The sequence below is a fragment of the Gracilinanus agilis genome, chromosome X (assembly GCF_016433145.1).
Source record: "Gracilinanus agilis isolate LMUSP501 chromosome X, AgileGrace, whole genome shotgun sequence".
In the NCBI taxonomy this organism is placed as follows: domain Eukaryota; kingdom Metazoa; phylum Chordata; class Mammalia; order Didelphimorphia; family Didelphidae; genus Gracilinanus; species Gracilinanus agilis.
This window is the reverse complement of record NC_058136.1, coordinates 72,150,514-72,173,540: the sequence shown is the minus strand read 5'-3', so window position 1 is coordinate 72,173,540 and position 23,027 is coordinate 72,150,514. Positions and strand designations below refer to the sequence as shown.

Sequence of the window (23,027 nt, the reverse complement as noted above, 5' to 3'; positions counted from 1 at the left end):
GTGTGAGCCGAGAAAAGCAGACATTTGTGAGACACATTGTGAAGGTAGAAACATTTGGAACAGATTCGATATATGGATGACATCAAGGTTGCGAGCCTGAGTGACTGGCAGGATGATGGTGTCCTTGACAGGAATTGTTGTTTGTCCTTCCTTTGTCGAGGAGGATTGATGACATCACATCCTTGACCGGAATAGAAAAGTTTGGAAAGGAGACAGATTTAGGAGGAAAGATAAGGAGGCCAGTTTTGGACATGTTGGTTTTGAGATGCCTAGAAGACATCCAGTTTGAGGTGTTTAAGACTCTCATTATCTAGAAGAGGAACCCGAGTCCAAGAAACGACTTGCCCAAGAATCAGATTTCTCAAGCTGGAAGGGACTTTGGAAGCCATACTGTCCAATCCACTCATTTTACAGAGGGGTAAATTGAGGCCCTAGAAAGCAAAATGACAGGTCACATAGCCAGGAACTGTGGATCCCTCAAACATCAGCCACACTGACTGATTTTGTCCAAGGGAACATTCCCTCCTCCAACTGAGTTATAATTTTCTTGAGCAATATATTCAACCAATGGTCAATCAGCTTTGACTCAAACACAGTTAGCTTGTACCCTGCCTCTCCTACTTATTAGCTGGGTAGGTCTAGATAAGTCTCATAACTTTTCTATATCTTATCTGTAAAAGAGAAATAATGTTTTTGCTATGTTGGGAGAAATGCCTTTGGAAAATGTTAGAGTGTTACTTGGAGTATCTCTTTCTTCTCATTTTTTTCTGGTAGAGTTCAGAGAGAAATGGGCCTGAGATGGGTTGCTATTCTAACATTATCCTTTTAGACTTAATGCTTGTGGACTATTTCACAGATGGGTAAAATGTCTACTCCTTTTGCAACTGAATAAAAGAACTGGGATGGGAGCTTCCTAAAAGCATTCTTAGGACAATTACAGTAACATAAAAGAGGATGAAGATGACATCATTAGCGTGTTGTTCTCCCTCGTGGTTTCTATCTCTTTCGGTGGTGTCTCTATTTTGAAGGATTCTCATAACTCAGAGATTACACATAGTAACATCTCTGAAAACTGTTGTTCTTAGACTTTGGTGGAACTGCGTTATGTGTGGCAATTGTGTGCAATGCCCGGGTTTGGGGGCAGGCTATCTGTTGAATTTTCAAGGACATTTTGAGGACTGTATTTGCAGTATGGGCAGCTGGGTGGCACAGTGGATTGAAAGCTTGGCCTGTAGTCAGGAAGACCTGATTTCAAATCTGGCCTCAGATACTTCTTAGCTGCGTGACCCTGGGCAAGTCACTTAATGCTGTTTGCCTCAGTTTCCTCATCTGTAGAAATGAGCTGGAGAAGGAAATAGCAAACTATTGCGGTATTTTTTGCCAAGAAAACTCCAAATGGGGTCAAGAAGAGTTGGAAAATACTGAAAAAAACCTGAATGACAACAACAACATATCTGCAGTTGTTTGTTCTTCAGAGACAGTGGTTTTTCATGTCTCATTGCTATACTACAACATAGATGGAATGTTACTATTGAGAATATGGGCCTTGGCATGCAAGGAAGAGATTTTGCAGTAGAGAGGGAAATAGAGGGGAGTGGTACATCATGCCGGAACATCATACTCATCTAAAATGGTTCAAAGATGGAAGAATATATATGTATGGATACTCACACACTTAGTTGCACATAAAATCTACCTTATCCAATAGGGAAATAAGAAAAGAAGAGGATAAGAGATAGATGAAGAATGATAAAAGTGAGGCTGAATTAAGGAAGGCAGTGGTCAGAAGCAAAATAGACTTTTGAGGAGGGACAGGGTAAAATAAGAGTGAGAAGAAGAAACAGAAGAAAATAGGATGGAAAGCAATACACAGTAATCATAATGGTGAATGTGAACAGGATGGTTCCCCTATAAAAATGGAAGCAGATAGGAAGAATGGATTAAAAATCAGAATTCAATAATACGTCGTTTACATGAGACACTTGAAACGGAAAGACACACACAGAGTTAAAATAAGAGGCTAGAGCAAAATCTATTGTTTCAGCTGAAGTAAAAAACAGGGATAGCTATCAAGATCTCAGACAAAGAAAGAACAAAAATAAACCTAATTAAAAGAGATAATCAAGGAAACTACATTTTGCTAAAATGCTACCAAAGACAATGAAATTATATCAAAATTCTCAAAGCAGATTTCTCTGATGAAGGCTTCATTTCTCAACTATGTAGAGAACTGAGTCAAATTTTTGAAAACAAAAGCTTTTCTCTAATTGATCAATGGCCAAAGGATATGAATAGACAAATTTTAGAAGAAATCAAAGCTCTCTATAATCATATGAAAAAATGCTCTAAATTGCTAACAATTAGAGAAATGCAAATTAAAACAGCTCTGAGGTACCACCTTATATCCATCATACTGGCTAACATGGCAAAAAAGGAAAATGACAAATGCTGGAGGGGATTTGGGAAAATATGGACACTAATGCATTTTTGGAGTTGTGAACTGACTCAACCATTCTGAAGAACAGTTTGGAACTGGGGCCAAAGGCTATAAAATTGTGCATACCCTTTGACCCAGCAAAGTCACCACCAGTTCTGTTTCCCAGAAAGATCAAAGGAGAAGGAGAAGAACCTATTTGTACAAAAATATTTGTTGCATCTCTTCCTCTGGTGGCAAAGAATTGGAAAATGAGGAGATGCCCATCATTTGGGGAAATAGCTGAGCAAATTGTGGTATATGATTGTGATGTAATACTATTGGGCTATAAGGAATGGTGAGCAGGAGGGTTTCAGAAAAACTTGGGAAGACCTATATGAATTGATGCAGAGCCAAGAAACAGAATCTGGTGATCAATGTACTACTATAATACAGTACTATGTTAATATTAATAATATTGCACTACAGCAATATTACAATGATTATCAACTATGAATGACTTAGCTATTCTCAGCAATACAACAATCCAAGACAATTCTGAAGGACTTGTGATGAAAAATTATCTACCTCCAGAGAGAGAATTATTGAACTTCAAGTACAAATTGAAACATAATTTCTTCATTTGCTTTATTTTTCTTACTTTTTTGTGACTTGGCTCATTTGCAAATATGTTTTGCATGGTTTCATGCGTATATCTAATCTGCTGCTTGCCTTCTCAATGGATGACAGAGAGACTTGAGGGAGAGAAAAGATTTGGAAGTCAATTAAAAAAAGAATGCTAAAAATAAAAAATTAGGAGCAGCTAGATGGCTCATCGGCTACAGAGCTGAGCCTGAAGATGGGAGGTCCTAGGTTCAAATCTGGCCTCAGATAGTTTCTAGCTGTGTGGCTCTAGGCAAGTCACTCAACCCCTATTCCCCAGCCCTTACAGCTCTTCTGCCTCAGAACCAATACACAGTATTGATTCTAAGATGGAAGGGAAGGGTTAAAAAATAAATTTAAAAAAATTTTTTTAAAGAAAGGAACATCCAAACTTATGAAATCACAGATACATTGGAGTACAGCTGAGTTTCTAAATCTGGTGAGTTGTAATTTGTGAGTTTACACAAGTAACAACAACAACAACAACAACAACAACAACAACAACAACAACAACAACAACAACAACAACACCACAGCATGTATGTGGGGGCAGCTGGGTAACTCAGTGGATGGAGAGCCAGGCCTAGAGATGGGAGGTCCTGGGTTCAAATCTGACCTCAGACACTTCCCAGCTGTGTGACCCTGGGCAAGTCACTTGACCCCATTGCCTACCCTTACCACTCTTCTGCCTTGGAGCCAATACACAGTATTGACTCCAAGACGGAAGGTGAGGATTTTAAAAAAATATATAGCAGGTATGCATAAGAGCCAGTAGATGATAGCTGTCTTTCCTCCTCAACTCCTTTCCCCCTCTCTGAAAGACAGAGGAGGGAGAGACAGAGACAGAGAGGTTGAGACAGAGAATCAGACAGAAACAGAAACAGAGAAAAGGAGGAGGAGGAAGAGAGGTCCATGGGGTGTATATGATGCAACAGGTATAATGCCAATAAGAAAAGTCTCCTTCCCATAATGCTGTGAAACTGAAGATGAATGCTGAAAAAGGACAAAGCAGAAAGCTCTGGGAGAAAGAAGAGGAAGAAGGACAAAATTCAATGTGTACATAGAGAATCTTCTCAGTCATTGCACCTATCAGAGTTGGGAAGTTGGCTGGGCAAGGTGAGCTGGATGCCAGTTGGATGACCAGAAGTTTTTGAGGCAAGCCAAATGACCAAATAATCAACAGAAGTATCAGAGGTTTCCGAAACCTGGTCAAAGTGTACATGTGAGTCGTTGGCAGGTGAGGATTCTGAATGTCTACCTACCACAGGCCTCGTGATCACAGGGCACTATGGCTGATGACACTTCCCCTAGAATTTCCTAGTGGTGGCAAGAGCTTTGGGCACCAAGACCAAGCTATTCTGGAGAGAAGGAAGTAAGAACTAATCATCATCTGGAGGAGCATGATTTTGATTCCTTATGTTCCTTGCTGTTCTTTGTTTAAATGCTGTTTGAAAGCCTACAGTTGTTGGTAGAAGTAGAGTTCAACACTTCTAGGGAGAGGGAAAATGAAGCAGAGGAGAGTCTTGGGAGACTAAGAACTGTCATCATCATCATCACCATCATCATCACCACCACCACTATCATCATCCAAACCATCATCATCATCACCACCACCATCATCCAAACCATCATCATCATCACCACCACCACCATCATCACCACCACCACCATCATCAACACTATCATCATCATCATCATCATCATCATCACCACCATCATCAACACTATCATCATCATCACCACCACCACCATCATCCTCACCACCATCCTCATCTGGCACTAGAAGAATGGCATCTAGCACCTTCCATACCATTTAGTATGCTTTCCCTCATTGTACAGAAGAGAAAAGTGAAGCCCAGAGAGGTTGAAATGGAGGAGAACCAGAATTCCAGTGTGACCCTGTAGCTTCAAACCTAGTATCCTTTCCTTCACAATCATACAGCTGATGGACACCGAACCAATTCTGACTTGCTGTATCTGTGACTGAACCTCACCCAACTGGGAGAAATCGACATCTTTCCTCATCCTTCTCATTTTCATCATTAAGATTGCTTTCATTACCTCCATTCTACTTTTGGGCAGCTTGAATGTATCTTCCATATCAAGCAGACAAAAAACATGACTTGACCACCTATTGTGTGCCAGGCATTGAAGATAAAAAGTCAGAGAAGGAGAGACCTTGTAAAGAGTTTCTGTTCTGTCAAGGAAAACATGTATCCATATGGGTAGATTAAAAAAAAACAAACAGTTCTTTGTACTGAGTCCAAATCTGCCTCCCCATATCTTCCACCTCTTTCTGGAGTTCTGTTTTCATTTTCTTTGTTTTATTCCAGTAACAAACTTACGCATAAGTTTTCCAAGTTTACCTGATTTATGTTGTCTCCTTCCCATCTTCCCTCTTGTCTCCTGTAGTTGACAAGTAAGTCCACTGGGTTACACATGTATTATCACTCAAAACATATTTCCATATTGTTCATTTTTGTAAGAGAACACTCATATAAAACCAAAATCTGGAGTTCTATTTCTGACATCTAGAACCACCTAGAATGAGTTTAATCTTCAAAACTTTAAAGACATCAGTCATGTACTCTCAGTCCTTTTTGGGGGGCATGTTTGACTTTTTTAAACCTTTGTCTTTCTCTTTTTTAAACCCTTAACTTCTGTGTATTGGCTTCTAGGCAGAAGGGCGGTAAGGGTGGGCCATGGGGGTCAAGTGACTCGCCCAGGGTCACGCAGCTGGGAAGTGTCTGAGGCCGGATTTGAACCCAGGACCTCCCGTCTCTAGGCAACCTTTATCTTTCATCTTAGAATCAAGACTGAGTATTTATTCCAAGGCAGAAGAGCAGTAAAGGCTAGGAAATTGAGGGTAAGTGACTTGCCCAAGGGCATACAGCTAGGAAGTGTCTGAGGCCAGATTTGAATCTAGGTCCTCCTGTTGCTAGACATGGCTCTTGGTCCTCTGAGCCACCCAGCTGCCCCCTCATATCTGGCTCTTTGTGATCTCATTTGAGTTTTTCTGGCCAGAGATACTGGAGTGCTTTGCCATTTCCTTCTCCCGTTCCTTCTACAGAGGAGGAAACTGAGGCAAACAGAGTGAGGTGACTTGGCCAGGGTTACTCAACTAGTACCTGAGGCTGGATTTGACCCCAGGAAGTCTTCCTGACTTCAGGCCTAGTTCTCTGGTCCTCAATCCTTTCCTCCATACTAAAAGAAATGGTTCCCAAAGCTACCCTCTCCTCCTTCCATTGAATGTGCTCTGATTGATCAATGTCTTATCGCCCCAAACAAAAAGAACACTGTGGATGTGGTTGAGGGGGACAAGACTTTCAGTTCCCTCCTTTTGGACACTCTGACCATTAGAAAGTTTACAGCTCCGCCGAGCTTTCCCATCGTATTTACGGAATGTCCTTTGGCAGTTAATTAGGCCGTATCTCCCTCTTGCTGACCTTGGGCAGACGATGTGTTTCAGCCAGAGTATAAGATTTTTACATTTCTTTCTATTCGCTTATCTCGTCCCGTTCTTCCCTCCCAGCACAAAGTCTGAGCACGCTGTGGAGATTGTGTGTTCTTTGTTCCAATATCTGGATTTTAGCGTCCAGTGTCGGAGCTCTTCCTCCCAGGCTTGTGGCATGTGAAAATCGGAGACGCCCATAAATGGCCTGGATAAAATCGGGGCTTTATCCAGGCCATTTATGAAAAACAGAGGACAAAGAAGACACAATCAAGGACGACGGAGCCCTCGGGGCCAACCAAGTCCATAGTGATTCGTTAATGACTGGTTTCTGAGTGCAGCTCTTTGACACTAGCCGATTGGCCTGTAATCGAGCCCTCGTCTTTCCATCTTGCCCACAGAGACAGAGAAGGCTGTTGTCAAAGGGCTTGCTAGAAGCCAGGTAAACACGTGACCTCTGTCCTCTCCCTCAACTCTCCAGAGGGAAGGGTCCGTATCAGATCTTTCAAGCAGTGCTACTTTGGTGATCTGGAATTCACGAATTCTTCCTTTCTAATTATAACCTCCTGGCCTTCCTGCTGTCTCCTTCCTCCTAAATATATACATTCTCGGCGTGGTCTCCGGTCACCCCACCCCTGCCTTCGGCCTGACTCTGGCCTTGCTCGCCTTCCTTCACGGTCTTGACTCTTGGGTTGACCGAATGGAAGACACAGATTATCCTCCATGCTCTGGAATCCCCAGCCTCTTGTCTTGTCACTGTTCACGCCCTGCCAAACTAACCCCGAGTTACTCTCCTCATGTGCCTTCTTCCCTCCTCTGTACGTGCTGGAAAAAAAGTCTCCTGCAGATTTATGTGCTCTAATCTCTGTGGGGCACTCCCAAGCCTTCTCTCTTTCCCAGACTTCTTCTCTGTCACAATCCCCACAGCTGTTCCAAACCTTCTCTTCTCTCCTCCAGCTGCCGACATGGCTCCCTCTTCGGGCCTTCTCTGCTGAAGATATCACCTTCTGCTTTGACTGAGGAAATCCAGGCCAGGGCTTTTGAACTCTCTTTTCTTCTCCCTTACCCCAGACCTCAAAGCCCCTCTAGATCATCCTTCATTCTTTTCTCTTTCATACCAGTCTCTGAGGAAGAGGTGGAGCACCTAGGTGGCATAGTAGATAGGACACTGGCCTTGGAGTCAGGAAGCCCCAGATACTTACTTACTAGCTAGGTAGCCCTGGATAAGTCACTTTACCTTGTTTGCCTTCGTTTCTTCCTCTGAAAAATGAGCTGGAGAGGGAAATGGCAAACATCCCAGCATCTTTGCCAAGAAAAGCCCAATTGGAGTCACCAAGAGTTGGACATGACTGAAACGACTGAACAGAACAGAAGACTTTTCTTCTTGCCAAGGCCCGTACCCTGGATTCCATTCCCTCCTTTCTCCTTTGTTAGATATTCCTTCTCTCTAATATTCAACTCCTCCTTCTCTACTGACTTTTTTCTTAGCTCTCTACAAACATACTGGAGTCTCTTCAACCTCTAAAGAACTTGACCTTACCATCCCCAGAAGCTATATATCTGTTCTGTGAACCTATCCTCAGCCAAATGCCCAGAAGGACTTGTCTACACTTGACCACATTTCCTCACCTTGGCAAAATGGATAGATCCCTAGGCCTGGAGTCAGGAAGATCCGAGTTCAAATCTGACCTCAAATACTTTCTAGCTATGTGACATTGGACTATCCACGTCACTGTCTCAGTTTCCTCATCTGTAAAAAGGGGATAATAACAGCATCTGGCCTCCAGGGTTGGTGTGAGGATCAAATGAGACAATAATTGTAAAGCACTTAGCATAATGCCTAGCACATAGTAACTGATATGTAAATGCCGGCTATGATGATGATAATAATAATAATTATTATTATGTTCACTTCTGAGTCCCTCAAAGTCTGGTTTCAGACTACCATAGAATTAAAAAAACTACTCTTTGGAAGGGAGTAATATAAGGGAGGAAAAAGTTGGGGGGGAGGAGGTGATTAAAGACCCTAAAGAAAAGTAGGAGGGGAATAAGAAGGGAGGTGGTGGGAAGGGGAGTAAAATAAGGGAGGAGGAAGGGGGGAGTGATTAAAAGAACTAATCTTTCCAAAGTTATTCGTTATCTCTTACAGTAACTTTTTTGCTATTTTTTGATCCTCAGTCTACTTGACCTCCATGCAGATTTTGTCAGTGTCACCTTCCCCTTCCTTCTGTGATACTGCCCATTCTTGGTTCCTCTCCTATTTGTCTCCTGCCTTTCTTTCTCCTTTGCCGGATACATCTCTTGCTCGCTGAATGTGGGTGCCCCCTCTTTGTCCTGGCCCTCTTCTTTCCCCTCTTTCAACTTTTCACTTGGTGGTGATGCCCTAATCTATACATCGAGCCTTAATATCTCTCCTGAATTTGGAGCCCTTGTTGCCAGCTACCCGATAGACATCTCCACACCGACGTTCCACTGACATCTCATACTCATATTCAAAATGGAACTCATGAACTTCCCTTCTAAAGTCACCCTAACACTAACCTTTCCTTTTTCGGGTGAGGGCACTGTCATACTTCTAATATAATTTTATTTCTTAAATATTTTTCCATGGTTACCTGATTCAAGTTCTCTCCCTCCCCTCTTCCCTTCCCCCTCCCAGAGCTGACAAGCAGTTCCACCGGGTTATACATGTGTTATCACTCGATACCTATTTCCATATTATTCATTTTTGTAACAGAGCAGTCTTTTAAAACCCAAACCCCAAATCCTATACCCATACAAACAAGTGATAAATCATATGTTTTCTTCTGTGTTTCTACTCCCATGATTCTTTCTCAGCATTATCCTGGACCATTGCATTGCTTTTTTTTTTAACCCTTGTACTTCTGTGTATTGGCTCCTAGGTGGAAGAGTGGTAAGGGTGGGCTATGGGGGTCAAGTGACTTGCCCAGGGTCACACAGCTGGGAAGTGGCTGAGGCCGGGTTTGAACCCAGGACCTCCTGTCTCTAGGCCTGACTCTCACCCCACTGAACTACCCAGCTGCCCCTATTGCATTGCTTTTAGTAGCAGAGCCAATGACGTTTGATCTTCCCACAATATATCAGTTACAATGTACCATGTTCTCCTGGTTCTGCTCATTTCACTCCGCATCAGTTTGCTAGGTCCTTCTAGTTCTTACAGAAATCAAGCGATTTGCCATTCCTTTGAGCACAATCGTATTCCGTCCCCAGCAGATACCACAATTTGTCCAGCCATTCCCCAGTCAAGGGACACCCCCTCATTTTCCAATTTTTTTGCCACCACAAAGAGCGTGGATATAAATATTTTTGTACAAATAAATCCTTTCCTATTTTTTTTTATCCCTTTGAGGTACAAACCCAGCAGTGCTATGGCTGGATCAAAGAGCAGGCATTCTTTTATAGCCCTTTGAGCATAGTTCCAAATTGCCATCCAGAATGGTTGGTCAGTTCACAACTCCACCAGCAATGCATTAATGTCCCAATTTTGCCACATCCCCTCCAGCATTCATTACTCTCCCTTGTTTTCATTTTAGCCAATCTGCTAGGTGTGAGGTGATACCTCAGAGTTGTTCTGATTTGTATTTCTCTAATCAGGCGGGATTTAGAACATTTTTTCACATGATTATTGATAGTTTAAATTTCTTCAACTGAAAACTGCCTAGTCATGTCCCTTGCCTGTCATACTTCTAGCTCCCAAGGTTGACAACCTTCTCATCAATTTTGCTTCCAAAACATCTCATACCTGGGCCTTCTTGTCCACCCCCATTCCTTCCACTTGGTCGAAGGTTCTCATTACCTCGCAAAGTGGATTATTGCATTAGCCTCCTAATTGGTTTCCCAGCTTCTGATTTCTTCCCCTTCTAATCCATCCTCCGCATAAGTGCCAAATGAATATTTCCCAAGCACAGGTTTGACGACGCCACTTCCCTGCTCGAGAAATTCTCAGTGACACCCTGTTGCCTCCACGATAAAATATGAACTCCTCGGCCTGTCATCTAAAGTCTTCTTTGGTCTGGCTCCAACCATATTTTCCAGGCTGTTTTCAGAGCAATTTCCCCTCCCCTGTGATTCTTTACCAGGCAGACTACTGCTGGATATTATTTAAACACGGCACTTCATTCACTGAATATGAAATCTGAATTTCTGGAATGCCCCTAACCTCCTAATCTAACCAGAGGGTGGGAGAGTCTGGGCCCGAGATTTCATCAGTGGGAGAAACTCCTGGTGGGGAAACTCCCTCCTGTGATGCATATTAGCTAGTCATTTGGTACTTGTCTTTTTTTTTTTTAATTAAAAAAACTCTCACCTTCCATCTTAGAATCAATGCCATGTATTGGTTCTAAGGCAGAAGGGCAGTAAAGGGCTAGGCAGTGGGGGTCAAGTGACTTGCCCAGGGTCACACAGCTGGGAAGTGTCTGAGGCCGGATTGGAACCCAGGACCTCCCTTCTCTAGGCCTGGCTCTCCATCCACTGAGCTACCTAGTTTGCCCCCTGGTACTTAAGTCTTAAGGAATTTCTTTGGGCACCACTGCAGGTCACAGAGCTCATATATATCAAAGGAAAGTCTTGAACCCAAGTATTCCTCAGTCCTCTACATACTCTGCCACGTGCCTATCACCTGTTTTTTTTCAAACCCTCACCTTCCACCTTGGAATCAATACTCTGTACTGGTGCCAAGGCCAAAGAATAGTAAGGGCTAGGCAATGGGGGTTAAGTGAGTTGCTCAGGGTCACCCAGCTAGTAAATGTCTCTTTAATTTTTCCCTTCTATCTTAGAATCAATACTGTGTATTGGTTCTGAGGCAGAAGAGCGGTAAGAGCTAGGCAATGGGGGTCAAGTGACTTGCCCAGGGTCACATAGCTAGAAAGTGGCTGAGGTCAGATTTGAACCCAAGGCCTCCCATCTCTACGCTTGCCTCACAGGGCTACGAACTGCCCCTTATCACTTGTTTAATGTCCCCATTGACAAAAGAATCTGCCGTGACTAGTAAAAGGTATATATGGAGGGGGCAGCTGGGTAGCTCAGAGGACTGAGAGTCAGGCCTAGAGACAGGAGGGCCTGGGTTCCAATCTGGCCTCAGACACTTCCCAGCCGGGTGACCCTGGACAAGTCACTTGACCCCCATGGCCTACCTTTACCACTCTTCCAGCAAGGAGCCAATACACAGAAGTTAAGGGTTTAAAAAAGATAAATTTAAAAAAAAAAAGGTATATACGGGCCACCAGGGAGGACTCACAAACCATCTGGTTCCGGAATTTCGTCAGGGATCGCTCGGAAGCTCACTAGTCTATCGCTTTTACCTGCTTTTTCAAGCTCGGTCCAACATCTACTCAGCTGCCATATTCTTGCCCTCCAGCAGCCCTCACAAGTACTTGGAAGCGAGCAGAAGTGATCCTGTGGCTACCTCAGCAAATGCTATAGTGCCCTGGGATATTCCCCATCTGGGCCTGGTGGCTTGACCTTGACCTGCTTTCAGCCTGCCATGCTGATCCTGGCTTTCGCTTCCCCATTTCACCGTATTTCCTCTACTTTTCCAATTTCACAGAACATTCTCGCTGAGCGAGAAAGCAGAAGCAAAATAGGAATCCGTCTTGCTCTCGGTAGGCTGCTAAACATCTGCTCGGAGCATCACGTCTATCCCTTCCGGGTTGTTCTTGCTCAAAACATGTGTTAAAAAGGTTTACTGACTTGTTCGAACTTTGCACCAGGCTCAACTCATTCCGAGTTTTAATTAGCCGAGTGATGGCGGGCAAGCCGCTTCCCTTTCCTCGGCCCGTTTCCTCCTCCATAAAATGTCCCACTAGATAAGACTCGGGTCCCTTCTAGCTTAAAATCCAGGCTGCTGTTTGACTCCTGTTTGGGATGCCTGACCCGATTAAAATTGGCGCTGATGAGAGCTAGGCTGGGGGCAGTGAGGTGGCTCAGTGGATGGAGAGCCAGGCCTGGGTTCAAATCTGGCCTCAGACACTTCCTGGCTGGGCCATCCCGGGCAAGTCTATTGCCTACCCTCTGTCGTCTAGTCCTTACCCCTCTTTCTGCCTTGGAACTAATTCACACTATTGACTCTAAGGCGGAAGTAGGTACTTAAAAAAAAAAGTACTAGAACGTCAGATGTCTCCCTACTTTATCCACCTTGGGATCATTTCAAGGAATTGCAGAAGCTCGGAGATGATGGGGATTTTCAACTTGGGGATGCAGTAGACCTCGGTTCAAAGCCCATCTTTCACTTTTATTTTTTTGGGTGGTCTTCCTTGAGCCTCAGTTTCCTTCTTTCTAAAATGGGACGATTGGGCTAACTGGTCCCTCGGGTCCCCCCCCTCCCCCCCAGCCCTGCTTCTATGATTCAGTGTTTGATCCTGGGTTGGTCACTTCCCCTCTCTGGATCTTACTTTCCTTTCCTCTAAAACGAGGGGCTTAAGCTAGAGGTCCCTCCGAAGCCTAGAACCTCTGGTAGTAGTCCATTCTTCTCTGGATCAGAAACACATAGTGACTCCCCAAATTGTCTTCGTCGCTTCTACCCATTGCTCCTGGTTCTGCCCTCTGGAGCCAATCAAAGTAAGTCTAATCCCTCCTCTACACAATGACCTCCAAGTACTTGAAATCAGCTCCCTTGTCCACCAGTGGGTCTTCTCTTCTTCAGGGTGACACCAAGAGTTCTTCCTTCCAATCGTTGGACAAAACGGCCCAGTCCTCTCTCCACCTTGTTACCTAACTTTGGATATGCTCCGGCTTGTCCACATCCTTTCTAAACTAGCGCCCCAGACTATACATAATACCCTAGAGGTGACCAAAACGGAGCATGGCCACCTCCTCCAGCCTTCAAATGGGGCGCTATGCCTCTATTCAAACCACCACCTCTCCTAGCCTCCACATTTGGTATCTCTTGCGGTCCACTAGGAATGCCAGCTCTTTTTTGACCTAAAATCAGATCAGAGGTTCATAGAATGGGAGTTGGAAGTGACCTTAGAAGTCCATCCAATGCCCTCCTGTTTCAGAGGAGGGAGCTGAGTCTCAGAGAAGTGCAGGGACTCGTCGGGGGTCAAACACGGGTCGTAGGTGATAGGGGCAAAACTTGAATTCAGACTCTCTGAATTGAAATCTAGCCTTTGCACCAAACTGGTGTGAGTCCATGCCTCTTCTCTTATCTCGGACTGGCAAGGTTGAATTTTGGAGACCAAGTACTGTAGACTACTTAAAGCGGCAACTCATTTTCAGTCTCATTAACAACTCTTAAGACAGAGGGGCAAGGGCTTGGCAGTTGGGATTAAGTGACTTGCCCAGGGTCACACAGGTAGGGAATGTATGAAGCTAGATTATTTTGAAACCCTCACATTCCATCTATGTATTAGTTGCAAGAGCAGTAAGGACTAGGCAATGGGGGTGAAATGACTTGCCCAGGATCATGTGGCTAGGAAGTATCGGAGGCTGGATCTGAATCCAAGACCTCTTGTCTCCAGGCCCGGATCTCTCTCTGCAGAGTCAGCTAGCTGCTCTGTCTGCTTTAATTCGAGTCGACGATAACAATGTCGAATATCTGCGACTGTAGAGTCTTCCCTTTCCAAGCTTCTCAGGCCCCAGTATCAGAGGAGGAAGGACATAGCCACGCTCACGAGTTTTTCTGGCATTGTGTAGCTTCATATGGTCAGTGTCAGTGTCTAGAGGGGCACTCTGGGGACAGGGCAGGGAGGTGAGGGGGAACCTTCTGTTCTGTTCCCTGGGCCTAGAGGAAGATACCTCTTATCCTGATGGGCCTGATGTTGACCTCACCCCTCAAGGCAGACCTGAGTCCTCCGGAGGGGAAAACAACTCTGGAGCTACCCAGAAGCCTTGGTGGCCAGAGCCAGAATCAAAGGGCGGGGCACTTCTCAGGAGCAGATATTATCAGTGGGAGCCAAAAAGTAAACAAAATCCAATCAATTGAGCCAGGCAGGACCTTCCTCTCCAGAAGCTGCCTCTAAGAAGTGTACTCTGGGGTCAGCCTGGGTGGGGGGAGGGACATCGAGAGAACAGCAGGAAGAAAGGCCTTGATAAAACCTGGCTTAGTAGAGAGCTGGCCTCTGAGCCAGGAAGACCTGGGACCTTCTGGGTAGCTCTCCAGGACTCTTAAGCGGCAGAGGAAGTGCCCTCCTGCATGGGTACAAGGAGTTTCCTTGTCTGGGAGTTCCCTACATCAATGAGACTGCAGATTCAGTCTCTCCTTAGAGGCAGCTGAGTGGGAGAGGGGATAGAGCGCTGAGCCTGAAGTCAGGAAGACCTCATACTAGTTGCGTGACCCTGGGCAAGTCACTTCACCTCTGTTTGACTCAATCTCCTCAACTGTAAAATGGGGATCATAAGAAGACCTTGTTGGGAAGATCAAATGAGATGAAATCTGTAAAGCACTTAATATGGCACCTGGCATGTAGTAGGAGCTTAATAAATGCTTGTTTCCTTCCTCCCCCTTGCCCTGCTATTTACAAGGCACAGTGGAACAAAGAGCATGTCATCCCACATCCTGCCAACACGAGGGTGGCTACAATATCGACAATTTGTTTCCGAGGGGTCCGGAAGTCAGCATCTCTCGGTAGCCACATGTTTGTTAGTGATCTGGAACACGTAACAGTGAATGCTATGGTATGCAAGAAGACTCAGGGGTCAGCCCTGAAGTGTATTCTGGGAGTTCACTTCAGTCTAGTTGGGAAGGGAGGGAATCCGGGCAAGCGAGTGTGAAGATAAGCTTGGTAGCCCTGGCAGTACATTTGGGACTTGGCATTAGAATAGAGGGAGCCATTGGAGGGGGACTGGAAACTTGAGCAGCTGTACTATGTACAGTCTTAGAGTTTCCACATGACTCTGGGAAAGTTCTTTCCCCTCCATGGGCTTCACTTTCCTCCTTGGTCCAATGAGGAGACTGGCCTAGATGGTTCTCAGAGGTCCCTTCCCACCCTGAGTCTATGCAAGGCTCCACCATGGGCCTCCTCCAAGTTCACTGGACCACACGGACTGCCCATCAGTTTTCCCTCCCTCTTGCCATGTGCCCAGTCCATCTTTTCTCATTCCTCTACTTCTCGGACGGCCTCCTTTACTCCGCTTCTCCTCGTCAGTTCCTTCTTTATGTTCTCTGGCCTTTTCACCCATACCAGCTGTCTCTCTTCACCCCCTGGGTGATACTCACCTTTAGCTCTTCAGAAATTGGAGCATTTCCTGTTTTGTAGGCAAACGACAAACTTAGAAACCAAGTCCAGTATCTGAAAGATGAGCCTTTGCTTCCAGGAGAAGTTTGGGGTCATTTAAGGAATTTCCCAACTTCCCAAAGGCTACTCTAATGTTTCTCTTCCTCCCGTTCAGTTCTAGACCTGACTCGTCGTCCATTTTCAGTGTCTACTCAAGCTAGCTGGCTGGACGGCAGAGAGCTAGATGGGTGGCAGATGCTATGCAGATAGATGACAAATGATGGCTACGTAGCTGGATGATGGATGGAAGAGAGATGGCAAAAGAGACAGAGAGACAGATGACGGCTGGCTGGCTGGATAATGATAAAACTATAGATCCAAAGCTAGATGATGGCCGGATGATGGATGAAAGAGAGAGAGTCAAGTTCTCTCCACCATCCTCGCAACAGGACGTTGTAGTCTAGTCAACAGACTTGAGCTTCCCTGAGTAGTTTTTGAATGGTTGTGGCTTTCTTCCAGAAGACTCTCCAGTGATCCTGGGCTTGTTGCAATTAGAAGACACATCTGGAGACGTGGGGGTGGGGCTCATGATCCATGAAGAGCCCCTTTCCATCTTGACACTGAATTCCCTCGACTCGACGTTGGATTTTCTCCTTCTTGGTGGTGAACATCTACCTGCCTCGTTTGTGCCTCAACTGGTACCGATGATCAGAGTAACCTAATGTGATGAAATCCCAAGAAACCTGGGAAGATCTCTATGAACGAAAAAGAATAAAATAAACAGAAACCCGGAAAGCGGTGCAGACGAATGACCACAACCACATAAATGAAAAGATCACTAAAAGGAAGCCAACTTCCAAATCGTCCATCCCCAAACTGGTAAGAGTCCAGATGGTGAAACATCCGCACTTCCTCTCAGCAGAGAGATGGGGGCTCTGGCTTGTCAACAAGTCAAAAGTGAACATTGTGAAATGATTCAGAACAAGCTCAAAAAGGAGGGAAAGGGACTCGATGAATCTAGAACAGCAAGAAGGCCTATGCCATCCATCTTCCCGGCTCTTACATCTAGAACCGCCTCGTGGATTGGGGGTACCCATAAACCATTCATTTCCATTCCCCGGAGCCAGAGCCTGCAGTTGTTCTCCCAAGTGCCCACAGGAGAGCCCTCTTTTCTCTTTCAGTGACCTGTCCCACCATCTCCACGGCCCCAGGACACTCCTGTTGAGCCTTCAGAATCCCCTTTCCTCTCCTACCAGTTCTGACATTCTGGGTTCTAAAGATCCTCCAAGCTCTGATGTTCTCTGTTCTAAGGTCCCATCTAATGCCAACATTCTATATTCTAGTGTTTCTTCTACCTTTGACATTCGGTGTTCTAAGGCCCCTCCCAGTTCTGATATTCTGTTCTAAGGTTCCATCTAATGCTGACATCCAGTGTTCCAATGTCTTTTCTACCATTGCTATTCTTTGTTCCATGGTTCCTTCCGGCTTTGAAATTCTCTGTTCTAAGGTTCCTTCTAGAGCTAGCATCCTGTAGTTCTAGGAAAGGGCGGGTGACGTGTGTCTTCTAGAATGCAGGTCGGCATTCCCAGACCATGGATGCACTTGGGAGCACAAGAGGATTCCATGGTGTCCTCTCCGATTTCTCTTTGACATTTGCTCTGCAGCGTTTCAGTGTCTGTCAGGCCATCTTTTGCCCGTAAAGGCTGATCCCGAATTAGCACAGGAAGGGGAGTCTGAGCTGAGATCAGGGCCCTGAAGGGGAAGCCAGGAAATGCAGACCACTCAGCAAATAACAAGCTGGGGAGACGTCCTTTCGGAAAAGGTCTAAATATTATTGTTTTCTGTCTTGGTGCCAGAGTGATAATGCCTGGAACAATGGGGCTGACATTTCTGCCCGATCCCCCAGACTGCTCTCCACAGGGCCCTTCCAGGGGCTGCTCTGAGGCTGGCCTCAAATCCCAGGCCCTAATGCCACGCCGTTCCTTGGAGGAGCCGGAGTCACTTCGGTTCTTCCTGGTCCACCGTATTCCTAACGGACCGAGGTTTTCCAGGCGGCCTCAAGGACTGCCAGGCTCAGACCATGAGAGTGCTGCTCAGAGGGCCTTCCCTGCCCATGCAGCCACCCATTTGACAGGGACCCATCATAGGCTGTGGTTCCCAGAGGTCAGCAGGAAGCCATAGAACGGGCCTTGGCCTGTGGCCCGTCGGAGGGCGAAGAAGGACGAAAACTTGTGGCAGCCAGTTTCACGGGTTCAGATTTCGTTGGTTTTTTGGTCTTCCCTTTGCCCTCTTCTTCACCGCAAAGGAAGATGATGTCAAGTCAAAAGAACACTGGCCTGGGGATCAGAGGGCCTGGCCTCCAGCCTCACTTGGGGCGAGCGCCATGCCTGCTTTCTTCTTCTTCTTTCGAAAGATACCAAAAACTCAAACTATCGGTTCCAAGGCAGAAGAGAGGTAAGGGCTTGGGCACTGGGAGTTCAGTGCCACACTAGGCAGCTCTGAACTCAGAACTTCTCATTCCCAGGCCTGGTGTTCTATCCACTGAGCCACCTTGCTGGCCCCGTGCTTTCTTTTGACTAGACCAATGACTTCATTGATTTAAAGAATTCTCCTGAAGAAATTCCCCATTAATGCCAATCCCCTATCGCTCTGCTCTTTGTACTCTCCAAGTCCCTAACCCTAAATTCGCGCCGATTTCTAACCCTGACCCTAATTACCTGGAACACTGAGGTGACTTGTTAGAGCGCACACACCTAGTATTTGTCTGAGCCAAGACCGAAGCCCAAGTCCTCTCGACTTCAGTATCGACTTTCTATCCATCAGGTAACCACCTCTCTTAGGTATTCAATAAATGTACTCTTTGTTGACTGAATTTCCTCTCCCTGGGTCTCGGTTTCCCTTATTTGATTAAATATATTATTATATCGGAGGCGTCAAGCATGTGGCCCGCTGGCAGCACTGAATGAAGCCCAAACCACATTAAATTGTAATTGCGCCCAGCTGGGTGACCCTGGGCAAGTCACTTGACCCCCATGGCCCGCCCTTACCACTCTTCCACCAAGGAGCCAATACACAGAAGTTAAGGGTTTAAAAAAAATTGTAATTGCGAAATATTTAACAAAATCAATAAAAATACAATAAAACCTAGATGACCCGGCATTTCTAAATGAAGTCAATACACTGCCAGTGGGGTTCCTTAGGCACGTTTCTATTTAACTTAAACCCTTACCTTCTATCTTAGAACTGATATTAAGTATCAGTTCCAAGGCACAAGAGCAGTAAGGGCTAGGCAATGGGGGTTAAATGACTTGCCCAAGGTCACACATCCAGGAAGTACCCAAGGCTAGATTAGAACCCAGGACCTCTTGTTTATCCACCGAGCTGCCTGGTTCTGCCCCCATTTCTATTTGAGTTTGTTACCCCCAAACCAAGTCGCCTCTAAGATTCCTCTCGTCTCCCACATTCTCTGTTCTAAGGAGCCCCCCTGCTCTTGGCATCCTTATTTCTTTGATCTCAAACAAGATAATGTATACAGAAGGCCCACTGGGATTTGGCTGGCTTTAGCCTTGCATAGGATCGGCATAGACTCAGAGTGGGAAGGGACCTCTGAGAACCATCTAGCCCAGTCCCCTCATTGGACTAAGGAGGAAAGTGAAGCCCATGGAGGGGAAAGAACTTTCCCAGGGCTCATTGGGAAAGCAGCCAGGTAGTCAGAAGAGGCGGTCCCTGGTCCCAGGTCTCTCTGACTTTCCCCCCTAATCTACATGGAGGAATGGAAGAGGCTTAGGGTTGGAACACTGGGCCAACTCCAAAGACCAGACCTGCTTGGTAGTTTGGGGGCAAATAATCATATCTTGATTATGGAGTGGCCTTCAGAGATGAGCACTGGGAGGGCTAAGGCAGATGTGTCAAATTCCCAGGCAAGGACTTCAAGTAGTAGCAAGTGCCAAGTGTTGCCCAAATCAGATGAAAATCTCATTAGAAAAAATTTTAATGGAATAAGTAAAAATACAATAAAACATAGATAATGTCGACTTATGGTTTTCTGAGTCAACGCCGTGTGGACCACGGAGATCCGTTTCTACTTGAGTTTGTCACCACTAGTCTAAGGGATGCTCAGTGCAAGCTAAGGTGAAGGACAGAAGGAAGTAGGAATATCACACGCAGGTTTTTGACTCCAAATCCATCATCCTTTCTTTTTGCCGATCCAAGGCAAGGCTCTTTTGTCTTGACTAAAAGAGCTGTTTTATGCTAAAAGAGAGCAAGGGCCCTACTCTTCTCTGGAGAAAGTAGTCAAGGATTTCAGCTGAGCCAGAGCCTGGAGACAGAGATAAGCTTCACAACACAGAAGTGCTCATTGGAGCCTGACTGATGGGCCCAAGGGTGCAGCGTCCAGTTATCTAGCAGAGCAGCACTTGGCGTAGAAGTGGCAGGTGGTGTCTGTGAAACCAGCAGAGAGCAGGGCCCACAGCAGGATGATGTCACTGGAAGATATCCCTGGTGCCCCTCCATACACAAGCTCCGGTCATAGATCTTATGTGTGTATGTGTGTATCCCTCCAAGTAGATGTTCTAGCAGCACATATTCCTTGCATGAGTACCTCCATATGGATTCCCTACGTATTTTTACCCTTCCCTCTGATGTGTGTATTTGTAGGAAACCTTGTCTAAGTTTAGGGTAGAAATGTTTTATTGCAACTTTTCTTACTATGTTGTTGTTGTTGAGTTGTTTGAGTTGTGTCTGACTTTTTGTGACCTCGTCCGGGGTCTTCTTGGCAGACATACTAGGGAGGTTTGACATTCCCTTCTCCAGCTCATTTTACGGGTGAGGAAACTGAGGCCAACAGAGTGGAGTGACTTGCCCAGGGTCACATAGCTGGGAAGGGACCAAGGCGGGATTTCAACTCGGGACAAAGAGCCTTCCTGACTTCAAACTCTAACCCTATCCACTGTGCCACCTAGCTGCCCATTTCATTAAATGCCTTTTCTAAGAACTAACTATGTCTTCTAGCTGACTACTAAAGGTAAACACTTGTGGGGGCTCATAAGCTAGAATTTTCTTTTCTTTCATTTCATTTCGTTTCTTTTCTTTTCATAACAAATTTCCACAGAAGTTTTCCAAATTTAAAGGATTCATGTTGTCTCCCTCCCCCTCCCAGAGTTGACAAGCCATTCGTTCTGGGTTATATACAGGTAAGTGAATAATCTTCTAAAGCCCAAACCCCAAACGCGTCCCCAAGTAAACAAGTGCTCCAGCCTATGTTTTCACCTACATTCCTACTCAAACAGTTCCTTCTGGGGAGGTGGGCAGCATTCTTTGTCATAAGTCACGAGCTATACTTTTTTTAACCCTTAACTTCTGTGTATTGGCTCCTTGGTAGACTTGGGGGTCAAGTGACTTGCCCAGGGTCACCCAGCTGGGAAGTGTCTGAGGCTGGATTTGAACCCAGGACCTCCCGTCTCTAGGCCTGACTCCCAATCCACTGAGCTACCCAGCGGCCCCCATGACCTATACTTTTCAGGGATGCCAACCCACACGACAACCAAGGAGAGTCGTTCTCTGGGGGAATCTGCCCTCGTGTCGGGGGTGCCCCTAAGTGGTACATGTAAAATACTTCATGAACCTTAATGTGCCATATAATTGAGCGCCATTAGTATGATCATTAACCGCCATGCTGCGCCCATTTATTTCTCAGCTCATTTCTATACGTGTTTCTTCTTTGTGTGCCAGAAGAGGGTGAGCGGGCTAGTGGAGGGCGTCCAGTACAGCCTACATGAAGATCAGTTAAAGGAACTGGACGTGTTTAGTCTAGAGAAGAGAAGACAACAGGGTGGGGGTGAGAGAAGGAAATGAGAGCTGCCTTCAAGCATCCCAAGGGTCAGCATGTGGAAATAGGATTCCACTTGCTCAGTTTGAACCCTGAAGGCAGAACTAGTTGTTATGTGTCTTGGGGGGGTGCTGGGAAGGCTGATTTCAGCTCCATGTCCACAAACAGAGACTTTCTGACAACCAGAATGTCCCCGAACGAAAGGGACTCACTGCTCTGGGGGAGTGGGGAGTGGCTCTGCCTCCTGGGTTCAGACTGAACCGCAACAAGGGATCGGACTACAGGCCCCTCGGGGGGCCCTTACAAGTCTCAGAGACTACGGTCCTCTCCTAGCGGGCGTGCAGTTGTGTGGCGTGTGCTTGCAGCGTTGTCGCGTGTGACCAAGAGACCGAGAAAAGAGGAGACAAAAGCAGAGAAAGAGAGAGCCCGGCTCCATACCGCCTTGGGTGGGGGGGAACATGGGACCGAAATGCCCCCAGCTGATGCTACACAGCAGTGCAGCCCCCAAACAACTTGTCCCACCTTGGGGAATCCAACATCACTTAAGCCACCCTGGTGACCACAGTGGCCCCCTTGCCGGGGACACTGTCTCACTCTACCCACTAATCTTGGAGCTATCGGCCGCCCATGGGATACACTAGAGTTTGATCACAGTTAGCTTTGTACGACCTGACCCTGGAGGTCAGAAATGGGAGCAATGGGGGCCGTTGATGGGCACCATGGACAGAGGGCTCGATCTGGGCCTGATGTCAGGACAAACTTCCCCAAAACCTGAGCTAGCCCAAGTGGAGCGGGCTACGCAGAGTGTTTGATCATCAGGCCATGGCGGGGGGGGGGGTGTCCAGGGCTCTGTGGAGTGGTGGAGGAAGTGCATTTCCCCACAGCACAGGGTCCTTTGGGTGCTGATCTCTTCAAGAGATCACAGGAAGATTCATCAACAACTTGGAAACTTAGTTCTATGCTACTGAGGGGGGCAGTAAGGCAGAACAGGCCTCCTCAGGCCAGTCTTTTCTTAGAACTGCCTTTCTCCCCACCTGACTCCATTTACAACAAGACTCTGCCCCCGCACCACCATCCCAGCAACCGGACGCACATTTCTTGCATCATTTTTCAAAATAATCCTTATCTTAGAATCAATATAGAGTATTATTTCCAAAGCAGAAGAGTAATAAGGGCTAGGCAACAGGGTCAAATGAGCTGTCCAGAGGTCAAATTTGAACCCAGGACTTCCTGTCTCCCTGGTTGTCACTGAGCCACCTAGCTGCCCCCACTTTTTGCATCTTTAACCAAGCAGAGACCCCCTACTCATAAATTGTGCATAAGGTTTCTCAGTTCTCAAGAACACTTTTGTTTATACCAGTGAACATATGACTGAATTCTTTCTTTCTTTCTTTCTTTTTCTTTCTTCTTTCTTTTCTTCCTTCCTTCCTTTCTTTTTTTTCTTTCTTCTTTTCTTCCTCCCTCCCTCTCTTTCTTTCTTTCTTTCTTTTTCTTTCTTCT

The 23,027-nt window shown here is 45.9% G+C and overlaps 1 protein-coding gene across 1 annotated transcript in view; it reads right to left on the bottom strand.

Moving 5' to 3' along the window:
* LOC123253768 (threonine synthase-like 2) overlaps positions 1 to 15,121 on the bottom strand; it is an 89,992-nt gene extending 74,871 nt beyond the window's left edge. Inside the window, exon 1 of the mRNA XM_044682912.1 lies at positions 15,040 to 15,121. Coding sequence (XP_044538847.1) covers positions 15,040 to 15,121 — 82 coding nt within the window. The remainder of the gene's footprint in view (positions 1 to 15,039) is intronic.
* Between the last annotated feature and the right edge of the window lie 7,906 nt (positions 15,122 to 23,027).